This window comes from Typopeltis vanoorti, chromosome 2 (genome assembly GCF_054136105.1).
Source record: "Typopeltis vanoorti isolate ZY-2024b chromosome 2, IOZ_Tvanoo_1.0, whole genome shotgun sequence".
In the NCBI taxonomy this organism is placed as follows: Eukaryota; Metazoa; Arthropoda; class Arachnida; order Uropygi; family Thelyphonidae; genus Typopeltis; species Typopeltis vanoorti.
The window spans coordinates 20,664,853-20,678,281 of record NC_143550.1 but is presented as its reverse complement, the minus strand read 5'-3'; the positions used below and the strand labels follow the sequence as shown (position 1 = coordinate 20,678,281).

Sequence of the window (13,429 nt, the reverse complement as noted above, 5' to 3'; positions counted from 1 at the left end):
ACTTCTATGGTGAGTTACAATGCATAAATATTTTTCTCACTACCGTTTTTTTTTTTTTTTTTTTTTTTTTCCCAAACCAACATCATTCTTCTTCTTCAGCCTTCTGGTTCTGTCCACTGCTGGACAAAGGTCTCCCCCATGATTTTCCAGATCACTCAGTTTTCTGCCTCTCCCATCCATCTCACTCCTGCAATTTGTTCCAGTTCATCTCTCCACCTTCTTCTCGGTCTTCCTCTTTGTCTTGCTCCATCCATTAATCTTCACTCTGTTGTTTTTCTAGTCCATCTCCCATCACTGCATCTGGCAATATGGCCAGCCCATCTCCACTTAGCCTGTTTAATGTATTTTACAATATCCATGACACCTGATTGAGATCTTATCCAGATATTTGTCTTCCCATCTCTTAATGTTATTTTTAGCATACTTCTTTCCATGCGATGTTGTGTTGTTCTCAGCTTTTTGTTTAGGGCTTCTGTTAAAGTCCATGTTGCTCCTCCATATGTTAGGACAGGAAGTATGCACTGGTCGAAAGCTTTCCTTTTTAGACTCATAGGGATGTCACTTCTGAATATGTCTCTCATTTTCCCATAAGCCATCCATCCAAGGTGAATTCTTCATTCAATCTCTTTTCTTTGGCACTCCTCAAAGGATAACAATTCGCCCAAATATACATATGAAGTAACTTGTTCTATTTCATGGTTTTCAACTTTGACAGGTCTATGGTTAATATAGTTATTCATCATTATTTTTGTTTTTTCTCTATTTATTTTTAATCCAATTACTCTGGAGGCTTCATTTATTGATTTAGCCTTTCTTCCAGATCTTCAATCTAATCTGCTATCAGGACAATATCATCTGCAAATTTCAGATGATGCAGCCTTTCTCCATTTATGTTTATTCCTTTTGTTTCCCAATCAAGGCTTCTAAAGACTTCCCCTAGTGCAGCCGTAAATAATTTGGGAGATATGGTGTGGCTTTGCTTTTTTGTATTGGGAACTTTTCACTGTTTTTATATAATTTAATTACAGAAGTTGCATTATTGTCAACATGTTTTAGTGTTTCAATATATGGTTTCTCAGTTCCCTGGGTTTCAAGTGCTTTTAGTGTTGCAGATGTTTTAACTGAATCAAATACTTTTTCATAGTCTATATAGGCCAGACATAAGGGTTTATTGTATTCAACTGATTTTTCAATGAGCTGTCTTAATGTGTGACTATGGTTCGAAGTATTGTAATTCTTCCTAAATTCAGCTTGCTCACAGGATTGCATTCCCTCTAGTTTAGATTTTATTCTATTATTTATAATTTTTGTGAAAACTTTATATATGGTGGGGGAGTAGGCTTATAGGCCTGTAGTTTTTAATTTCTTCCTTATTGCCCTTTTTAAAAATTAATATTAGAAGTGAATTGTTCCAATTTTTCGGAATTTTTCTCTGTTTTAGGCATTTATTGAAGAGTTTCCTCAACTGTTTGATGACAGGGCTTCCTCCCAGTTTTAAGAAGTCTACCATAATTCTATCTTCTCCTGGGGCCTTTCCATTCTTCATTTCCCGCAGTGCCATTTCCACTTCACCTTGTAAGATTTCGGGGGCATCGTGTTCTTCCTCACTTGAGTAATCCAAAAATGATTCTTGGATGTCCCGGTCTTTGTCTTCATAGAGTTCAGTATAAAATTCCTGAATTCTTTTGATTACTGCATCTCTATTTTTTATCAGTTCACCATTTTTTCCTCTTACAGCAACTATTTCCTTTGTTCCAACTGATAATGTTCGTCTTAGGACCTTCATATTACTATTGTTTTCTATTGTTTCTTTAATTTTTCTAGTATTATACGATCTAAGTTCATGTTTCATCCTTTTACGTATAGTTTTACAAATTTCCATATATTCTATTTTATTGGTGTCATTCAAATCTATTTTCATATCTTTTCTTTTCTTCATCAGATCTAAGGTTTCCTGTCTTAGGAAACCTTAGATCTTTACACCTCCTATTTCTAGTGCACAATTGAAGATAGATTAGTTTATGATAAATTGATAGATTTTGTTAATATTTCATTAGCATCATCGATAGTAGTAGCTGTGTTTAACTTTTTTAATTCATTTTTGAATGATTCTCTATAGCAGCTTTTATTGTGGTAGAGGTTTTGTAGATTCACTAAATTGGACTTTTTTTTTTCTTATGAGCTTATTCCATTCCCATTTTTTGTTGATCCATACTTTTGCCCTTACTAGTCTGTGGTCACTTCCTGTGTTAAATCTATTAAGCACTTCGGTATTATTTATTATATATCTTCTGTTGGAGAGGATGAAGTCTATTTCATCGTAAGTTTGTCCTTTCGGGCTTCTCCAAGTCCATTTTCGATTGATTTTCTTCTTGAAAAAGCTGTTCATAATAAAGAGGTTTTCTTCTTCTGCAAATTCAACAAGTCTTTCTCCTCTTTCATTTCTCTGTCCAAATCCAAATTTACCAATGGAGTTCAGATGGTCATCTCTGCTTCCAATTTTGGCATTAAAATCACCCGTTATAATTATGTAGAATTCTTTAGAATTATTGAATGTGGATTCTAATGTTTCATAGAAATCTTCTATCTATTCATCTGGATGGTCCATAATTGGGATCATATACTTGTATAAATTTTCAGTTGGTATCTTTTATTTATGAAGAGACTTAGTTCAGCTATTTTTGATATTATTTCATTAACCAACATCATTAAAATCATTTAATAATACAATAATCAATTTTATACTGAAAAATATTATATTTCATAATGTCAATGAAACTTACCAGAAGTTAATTTAATGATGTTGGCCTGAGGAAACTACAATATTGTAACATTAGTCCTGTGATTGATAAGTAATTTAAATGCATACTTTTATATTTGTCAACATGCTACACTGTATACATTAAGTGTATTAATACTCTTTATGATTATGCCATAATTAATTATTAACACTTATTTACTAAAATAAATAGCCAAAAAGCTTCACATCGGCGATACAAAATTATATAAATTAAGTGGATATTAAATCCAACATTATTTCAAAGCCGACTACAGAAACTATAGACATTTTGTGTGAAATTTGACCACAGATCTTACGGGAATACACTAGCCACCATACTACGAGTTGCCCTAGCCGCTAGCGCAACTGGTAGTATGGCGCGAGTGTATTCACGTAAGTTCGCTGGTCAAATTTCCCAAGAAAATTTTATAGTTACTGTAGTCGGCTTTGAAATAATGTTGGATTTAATATCCATTTAATTTATATAATATTAATACTTATGTTAGTTTAATGTATGAACTTTAAAAAAATGGGAACGGTATTTATAAACAAATTTGTTGGGACTGAGTCCTCTAATACAGTAAGAATAAATAAAAATACAGTCTTATAGAAAAAGAATTGAGAACGACTAATCCTTAGGATTCCCTGACTTTTCCTTTTTCTAATTGCACGTGCGTTGATTATGCATTTTGAACTGCGCTTCCGCCAGTAGGCAGAAATAAGCAGTGGAAAGTGCATTATTGTTGCGTATGTGCACCGTTTTGTTTTTGCTACTATAAATGGGAATTATAAAGATAATTTAATTTAGGCATATAATAAAATGTTGATTTTTTTTGAAACTATAAAAAATGCATTTGATTTAAGTTGTGAACTATTTTGTTATACTTCTACTGAACATGTCTGGCAAAAATAAAAAACGAAAGTTATCACAGTCAAGCAGCAGAAAGTTCCAAAGCTAGTGAACTGAAGAGTATGGCATGATTAATAAGGACAATAAAGCAACATGCGTTTTATGTTCCGGGACAGTTGTGTGCAGAACATCGTCAGTAAAAAGGCATTATGAGACAAACCATAAATTGCTCCTTTAGAAAAGCAAGGATGAACAGAAAGAATTTATTGCTCGGGCAATTAAAAATAGGAATATCCAGTCAACAACCCTAATGAAATTTATCAGCAGTCGTTCAAATATAACTGCTGCTAGTTTTTTTACCCCAAATGTAATTGCCAAACACGGGGAAACCTTTTAGTGATGGGGAATACATAAAAGAAGCATGACTAAAATGCACACCAGTTCTCTTTGAAGATTTTGAAAACAAGGAAAAAATTATTCAAAGAATAAAAGATATGCCTTTGGCTAGAAACACAGTGAAAGATAGAATCATAAAAATGGCTAAAAATATAACTCATCAGCAAAAAACAGATATAAAATCTTCTGGTTTAATTTCTCTTTGTCTTGATGAGAGTACTGACAGAATTGGATCAGCTCGTTTAGCAATTTTTATTCGTTATTGTGTTGGGAATAAAATCAAAGAAGAATTGATAAGTTTAACATCATTAGCAACAACAACAAAAGGAATAGATATCTGCAACACAGTTGTAAATGCACTTGCTGAAAGAGATATAGATCCCTCCAAAATTGTATCAGCAACTGCTGATGGTGCTCGAAGTATGACTGGAGAGGAAAATGGGTTCGTCAATTTATTTACCAAAACGTATTGGACATTCAGTTCTGGGTTTTCATTGTATTATACATCAGCAGGTTTTATGCGCAAATGCTAGTTTATAGTTTAATAATTTATAGAATTATTAAGTGAGGTAAACTCAGTGTACAATGGTTTACTTATGTACAACAACGCTCAAATTGTTAAGTTGTGGAAAAGTTCTTCAAAGATTTGTTGAGTGTTTAGATGAAGTCAGACTTTTTTTTTTACATAATGAGAAATTCATTGAAAAATACAATCAATTAATGAAAGTCGAATGGCTCTCGAAATTAATGTTTTTTTTACTGATTTGTGCTTACATTTAAATGAATTAAATGTTAAACTGCAAGGTGTTAACAAGAAAATTATTGTCATTTTTGATTTAATCAAAGCATTCGAAGCTAAATTACCACTTTTTAATCGTGACGTTATTCCAATAGCTTAAAATATTTTCCAAATACAAAAAAATTCATTGCAGATCTAGAATCCCATGAAAAAACAGATCAAGTTAAATTGACAAAAGAGTTTTCTACAGTTATTCAGTCGATAATCAACAAATTTTCTTCAAGATTTACGCAGTTCAGGCAATTTGCAGAGACATTAAAATTTATTTTGCATCTAGACACAACATCAGCAGATAAACTAAATTTGGAGATTTTCGAGTGGCTAAATTTCGAAGATATAGAAATGCAACTAATCAATTTTCAATCTATTTCTATATCGAAACAAAAGTTTGTCAATTTGAGAAATGACTTGGAAATAATGGAAAATGATCAATTATTGGGCTCAATTAAAAAGAATGCAGAAGAGGAAATATTGAGAACTTGGAATGCCATCGATGAAACCTTTTTGTTGTTTAAAAACACTAGCGATGGCTATATTATAAATTTTCTCCTCTACATATACTTGTGAGTCATTATTTTTTGAAATCAATTTTATCAAAGACAGTTTAAGAAATAGAATGACTGATGAACCTGATATACAGCATTTGGCATCTAATGTACAACAGCAAAAATCTCATTAATATATTGATATTGATTTGTATATGACAATGTGTATGTCAAATTATGAGTTCATTTTTATGAAATTCTAGGTTAATTTTTAAACTTGTCTCAATAAAATTCTGCAATTAATTTTGTAGTAATTAACGTTAATTAATTAGTGTTGTATTAATAAGTTGCTGACATGCCGGGCACATCAGCAACTTGATTTGTAAATTTTTGGCACACACTGGCACATCAGCAACTCGATTTGTAAACTTTTGGCACACGGACATAAAAAGGTTCGCCACCACTGATTTACAGGAATACTATCTTTGTTCCCATGGTATCAGTTACTGAATGGGAATCTTGAAAAAAGTGCTTAAATGAGGTGGTATCTGAATGTATCCCTACTGTTCGAAGAATAAATGGGTTGGGAGTGAAATGGATGTCCAACCTTATTAAGCAAGAAATCCACAAGAAGATGATGTGGAAAGAATATTAAGAGAATAACAGTGAGAGGAGTTATGAAACATATACAGCTCAGGCCAGAAAAGTAACAAGTATTGTGATGAAAGCTAAATCGGAGTATGAAAAGAAACTGGCCATGTAAGCTAAACGCACAGGACTACATGGCGAGGACTACGAGGCCTGGTGTGGCATCAGAGTAACCATATAGCATCTGTAAATGGCCAGTAAACATACAGATAGATAGCTGAAGACAATCAAAAAGAATTTTATTGTTATGCCACAAGTAAAAGAAAAATGAACGTGGAAGAATAACTTTATTCAATGCAAATTGTATTCGAGTGTCAGAAGCTAATGAGATTGTTCGGTTAATGAGTACTCACTTTGCTATGATATATCGACCAGGTGTACGTAGTATGGTGCACAGTGCTACTGTTACATTGGATGAAGAGTTAGAAATTCATGAAAATGAGGATTAAGAGCTTTTGTATAACCTGGATAAGAATTTGTCTGTAGGGACAGGAATGTTGAGCTGAATTGGCTACGCCTTTCACATTTTTGTAAAACTTGAGTCTCAGCTCAGGAATGATACCACAGGAATGGAAGGAATGTATGATACTTCCATTGTACAAGGGTGGTGCAAAAACTGATGTCTAACTACTGACCTATCAGTATCTCTGATGTGGTAGTGAAGATTTAGAGAAGTTGGTAAGAACTTGCATACAGAAATGGGTAGACAAACATGCCATACTCTGCAAGGAATAACATGGGTTTAATAAAGGAAGGTAATGTTTTAGCAACTTACTCATATTTTATAACAATGTTACAGCCGAGTTGGATAAAGGAAATGGATATGCTATGATAATGTTGGATTTTTCCAAGGCATTTGATAGGATACCACACGAAAGGCTGTTGCATAAACTGGAAAATATGTTGGAATATAAACCTCTTGATTCGGATCAGCGGATGGTTGAGAGAAAGATATCAAAAAGTGGTATAAAGTGGGTGTGAATCTGCCAGATTTAAGGTGACCGGTGGTGTACCTCAGGGTTCAGTCCTTGGGCCATTATCATTCCATCTATACATTAATGACATCAGGAAGGATATAACATCAGATGTGCAACTGTTTGATGATGATGTGAAGATAGGCAGGGCAATCAGGGATGCTACTGATATTCAGCAATTACAAATTGATTTGAATAGACTGGATATGTAATGGAAAGATGTGCTTTGCATTATGGGAGATACTAAGATTAGGTGTGATGAGAGCTTGGTCCATCTTTACACAAGTTGCTTCAGTCCCAAAGATACTTCAGGAGCAAACTTTGTTTGCTTACACACTTGGATAAAGGATTAAACTAAATTTACTATAGAAAAAATTGCACTGCGATCTAACGCAGTGTCAGAATTATCACGTTTGGTCAGTTGTGGCTAGACTCACCGATATATGTGTATGCTTGCACGCGTTATTTCTGTGAGATACAAAATTTTTATTATTGGTGTGTGTTTGTGGAGAGGGTGAAATTTTTTTGGTAAATCTTATTTTATTCTGTTAAAATAACATATATTTATTATAGATACAAGGCTGAATTATGATGAGTGTCACTGTTGAAAATATAAAAACAATTATATTTTCAGAATTATTGTTACATGAAACAAATGCACTGCGATCTAACGCAGTGTCGGAATTATCACGTTCGCTCAGTGGGTGGCTAGACTCACTGATATTCGTTTGCACTTGTCACAGCATGCAACAAGTCAATTCGACACTGCTCATTGAGCAGAGTCACTACACATAAATTGTATGCTAGCACATGTTATTTCTGTGAGATACAAAACTTTATTGGTGTGTGTTTGTGGTGAGGGTGAAATATTTTTGGTAAATCTTATGTTATTTTGTTAAAATAACATAATTATTTATTTATTATAGATAAAAGGCTGAATTTTTAATTGAAGAAAAAAGAAAAAAAAAAAAAAAACACGTTTTAACAAATTACAAATTTTCATGGAAAGGTTATTGAAGAGTTTTGTGAAGGCAAAATTAGAAGAATGGATTTTATTCTCAAATAATATTTTTATTAAAGCAAATACTTTATATGTAAATTTACTTATTAATAAATGGATTACTGATTAGGAAAAAATGAATTATTTCTCTTATTTTGTATATGCAGCACCCCTGACTCAAAATTTTCAGCAGCCACCACTGGTATATATTAAAGATGGAATGCAATGCAATGGAATGGAATGCAATACACTGCTGAAGTAGAAAAAGCCATCAAAGGCTTGAAATGTGGAAAGGCAGCAGGAGTAGATGATATTCAACTAGAAATCCTCAAGTATGGAGGTATAAAAGTCTTACAGTGGCTGCACTGCACAGTTCAGAAGGCCTAGACAGAGGGACGAGTTCCGATGATTGGAGTAGAGCTCTCATAGTACCCATTTATAAAAAGGGAAATAAAACCGAATGTGAGAATTACAGAGATATTTCCCTACTGAGTGTTCCTGGTAAGATTTATGCAAGTATACTTGAGAAATGTTGAGAAGAATTGTGGAAGAAAAGCTTGGTGAATAACAAGCTGGATTCAGGCCAAATGGAGGCTGTCAGGATCAGATTTTCACTTTACGACAGACAGTTGAGAAATCATGGGAACATAACAAAGATATGCATTTAAGTTTTGTAGATCTGGAAAAGGCATATGATAAGGTGCCAAGAGAGAAGCTATTCAAAATGCTACAGTTATATGGTGTTAAAGGGACATTACAACAAGCAATACTTAGTCTTTATCTGAGTTGTAAGTCAGCAGTTAGAATTGAAGTACAAGAAGATGGCTTAACATTAAATCTGGTGTCAGATAAGGAAGTACATTATCTATATGGATCACATTATGAAAGAAAGTGGCATTAAACCGGATATCAAAATTGGAGATGTTAATGTCAGCTCTTTGCTTTATGTGGATGATGTTATACTTCTAAATAAATCTGCTACAAGATTCCCTGAATAAACTGAATAACTGTTGTAATACATATGGTATGAAGGTCAGCAATAACAAGACAAAAACAATGAAAATAGGCAGAATCATTGAAAATGTCAACTGCATTGTGAAAAATAATTAAAACATTTCAGCTACTTAGGCATGATTTTTAGTGAAGATGGTAAATTAAATATGGAAATAGACAACAGAATCAACAAAGCTGGTATGATAGGATGTCACTTGAATAAATTCATATGGAATAAGAGAGAAATTAGTCCTAACAGTAAATTAGCTGTAATCAAGACAGTGTTCAAACTAGTTTTAACTCATAGATCTGAGAGATGGGTCAGAAGTAAAACACTTGACCAAAGACTGCAGATATGAGAGTCCTGAGAAAAAATAGGGGCACGAACAGATGGCATCAATGGCAATATCATATTAAAAATGAGGATATTAGGAAAGAACTTGACATTGTCAGCATCCAGGAATGCATTAGCAGAGCTAATCTAAGGTGGTATGGTCACTTAAACAGAATGGAAGAGGAAAGATTAGCAAAACAAATGTTCTCTGCCAGGTTGGCAAGAAAAAGACCCAAAGGAAGACCAAGAGATAGGTGGATTGATACAGTACAAGGTGCTTTAGACGATAGAAATATAAGATCTGATAATGTTGGAGTCTTGACAAGTAACAGACTGATTTGGTGGAAAATTGTAGATAGGAAGTTAGTAATGATGTAAATTTTTTATGTAGTACTATCATATCCTGTACACCCATTGAGGGTACATGGAAGGAATTTGATGATGATGCAATGCATTTGTAATTAGTAATAACATGTGATGCTTCAGTGCTCAAAGAGTAACAGACTAGTTTATAATTTTTATTCAAGGAACAATTAATTTTTTTTTTTTTTGTTAGAAAACTTTTTTCTTGTTAGAAAATTGTTCAGGGTTATACTCTTTGGAGGATATAAAATTCACGATTTTTTTTTCTACCTCTTTTTTTTTTTTTCTTTTGAAATATAGAAGGTATGACAAACCATGAATTAAATAATATGAAACCTGAAAAAAAACAAGCAGTAAAAATTAAGCAAAAACTCAAAGGGGATGTGAGCACTTTTACATTGAGCAAAATAATTGAAATATGTTTGCATATAACAAACATATTTCAGTGAATATGCAAGCAATAATTAAAATTAAAATAATACATACCTCGAATTGCATACTCAGGGTCAACATTTACAGCACTAAGCATGACTACATCTTGCAACTTAAATATTAGTTTTTCTGTTATTCCTTCCATGCAAGGAAAAGATGCTAACAAGCCGCTTACATTAGGACCCACGCCAAAGACAGGGTTGACTTTTTTTTCAACTCTGTGAGTCATTTCTAGTACTAAGTCGAACTAAAATAAGAGAAATAAGTATATAATATATGAAATATATAAAATATCTTTCATATATTATTCAAAAGTTATTCAAATGACCCATTAAAATTTTATACATACATTTTTTTTCCCTCCAAATACCCCACATTTAAAATTATAGTCAAGTATTACTAAATAGTGAATACAAAAAGTTCGGTTATATTAAATAAATTATAATTCTGGTAATATATATATAAAATTCTGCAGTTTAAATAACTGAGCAATCTGAAATTTTTATGTCATGGAAAGCACAAAAAAATATAACTTTAAATTTACGAAAAGTAAAAATACAAACCAACATATGAATAAACATTTAAAGTACGCCTAAACATAAAGCAGAGACCAAGACCAAGTTAGAAGAAATAGCCTAATGGAAATTACAGAAATGAAGTGATTGCAGATTATTCCACGTACCTATCAGAATACAGGAAAACCTCGCTTAACGCAAATTCGATATGTGCGATAATCAGTTAGCGCAACTGAGTGAAATGATACTATTTCCCACTTTAAGCGAGTGATTAATCAGTTAACTACATTTATTATGTTATGCGAAATTCTTTGTCGACAATCTGCAGCAAGCGAAAAAGTTGGAAGTCATTAAGTGATATGAAAGTAGTACTAATAATACAATGATTGTGCTAGACCTGGGATACAGCGAATCTACAGTTCGGACTATATTAAATAAGAGCAAAGAATACAAAGAACAAAGAAAAGTTGCTACTACTTCTTTAACTATGCAGATCACTGAAATAGAAGCCATTTAATGATCGAGATGGAGCATCTTCTATCGCTCTGGATTGAGGATTATGACCAAAAAAGAATACCTCTTAATGTGAAAGTTTTACTGAGAGTTTAGGATGGTTTGACCATTTTAAAAATTGAGCTGGACTACATAACGTAAGAATAACTGGAGAATCTGCTAGTGTTGATAAAGATTCTGTGGCCAAGTTTCCTGAAGAATTGCAAAGGATAATTCAGGAGGATGATTATGACAATTTGCAAATATTCAATGTCGACAAACTGGTCTCTTTTGGAAGCGTATGCCAACAAAAACTTTCCTAGCTAAAACTGAAGCATCTCCACCAGGACACAAAGTATTTAAAGATTGTCTTATGCTTTTATTAGGAAGCAATGCAGAAGGAGACTTTAAACTGAAGCCTATGTTAGTTTATCATGTGCACAATCCAAGATCTAACATTACTGAAGAAATCAGCAGAATTGGAAAAGAAGGATAAGATGAGAGAAACTTGCTCGATTCCCATTCAGAACAGTTAAGCAGAAATGATTTCCTTCAACTAGAAGAACAGTACGCATATGAAGAAGAATAAGAGAAGGAGTGAGAACAAGAGAATGTTATGACTAAGAAGCTAACTGCAAAAGAACTTGAGCTAGTTTTCAATCACATTGAGTATGCTAAGGATATTTTGTTTGATGCAGATCCTGATATGGAATGAAGCATCAAAGTCTACCAAAATCTTGATAAAGTGATCACCAGATAATATTATCTATTGAGAGTTGTATGACAAAAGGAAAAGTCGAGCACGATTCAAGCATCTTTACTTAATTGACTGATATCGAGGCTAGCAGGTGAAATGATGTACTGTCAGAGAGCTCCTGAAAGATTTGTGATTTTTGTTGATTTACCAAGTGTTTTCTTATATTTAATTGTGTATTTTAGTATATTATTGTAGTTTTATTAGTGTAGTTATTGTACTCAAGTGTTTTATAACATAATTTCAGAAAAATTATTAGTTTTTACTACTCTTAAAAATGGCACCAAAAACTCGTCGTAACAAGGCAGCGACTAAAGCTAACGTTGCTACTGAGGAGAACATTTGTCCTGAACAAAAACACTGCTGCAGTGATGATAATAATTTATCTGAGGATACACTGACATTAGAAATAGCTCAGTTAAAAGAAATTATTAGGAAATCCACCAGGGAATTGGTAAACGTGGAAAAACGTTTGTTTAAACTTCGACAGGATAAGAAAAAGGATGAGAACAAGAACAGGCAGGAAAATACTGAACTTGGTAATCAAAATATTAATAACAACAAAGTAAGTCAGTTAATATCTAAGAAAAAAGAGGTAATATGGTATGGTGACTCAACTTTAAAATTTGCGCTTGCCAAGGGAGTCACCACTTCTAGTTTCTTGGGAGTGAAAATTAAAAATATGACAAATGTAATTGAAAACCAAAAAAGAAATGTAAAAGAAATGGTAGTGCTGGTAGGTACTAATAATTTAAGTGGTGACAAGCATAGTATGAGAAAAGATATGAAAGATCTGTTGGAAGAAGCAAGAAAGAAATGTGAGAGAGTAAAAATTGTAGGATTACTACCTAGATATGATAGTGCTGAGTTAAGAAGGAGGGCGATAATAGCAAATGATTTCACGCACAGGCTATGTAGAAGATATGGATGTGAGTTTTTAGACGTGTGGGATGTGTTTGATGGCAGAAAAGATTTGTATAAGAATGATGGCCTCTACTTGAATTCATTTGCCATCAGAAACCTGGAGAAATTACTTCTTGGTATAAGACTTAATGCAGAGAGTCAGGGAAACTAGATCATCAAGAGAGGAATGGAAAAAATGTGTGTGAAAATTCAGCTATGGTATACAAACGTGATAAAGACATAAATGCCTTTGAACATGGTTATGTATGTGGCATAGGAGTGGAAAAATATGCTTTGGGTTCGGACCTTTAAATATGTCTGGGGAGGGAAAAGAGAAAATTCTAGAACAAGACCGAATACATTGCATATCTAATTATAAGAATAGGCTAGGTCATAATTTATTATGTCTATACACAAATGCCAGGAGCATTAGAAACAAAGGGGTTGAGTTTGTTGCTTTTTTTTTTTTTAATACGATGTGGCCTAAGATTGTTGGCATTAGTGAAACCTGGCAATCAGAATCAGATATGGTAAGTGGGATCAAGTGCAATGGATATACTATTTTTAGGAATGACAGAAGAGATAGGAGAGGAGGAGGAGTGCTACTAATGATATCAGATGACTTAAGTCCAGTTAGGGGAGAGATACAAGAAAACAATGATGGTAACAATGAGTTTGAGTCTATTTGGTGTGAAGTGGAGATTAACAGAAT

General features: G+C 33.1%; 1 protein-coding gene across 4 annotated transcripts in view; it reads right to left on the bottom strand.

Annotated features, from left to right (window-relative positions):
• Positions 1 to 13,429, bottom strand: part of LOC150108866 (uncharacterized) — a 377,690-nt gene that overhangs the window by 260,228 nt on the left and 104,033 nt on the right. For all 4 annotated transcript variants that reach the window (XM_090403872.1, XM_090403896.1, XM_090403887.1 and 1 more), the window contains exon 5: positions 10,108 to 10,300. In XM_090403872.1, the coding sequence (XP_090259998.1) occupies positions 10,108 to 10,300 (193 nt within the window). The remainder of the gene's footprint in view (positions 1 to 10,107; positions 10,301 to 13,429) is intronic.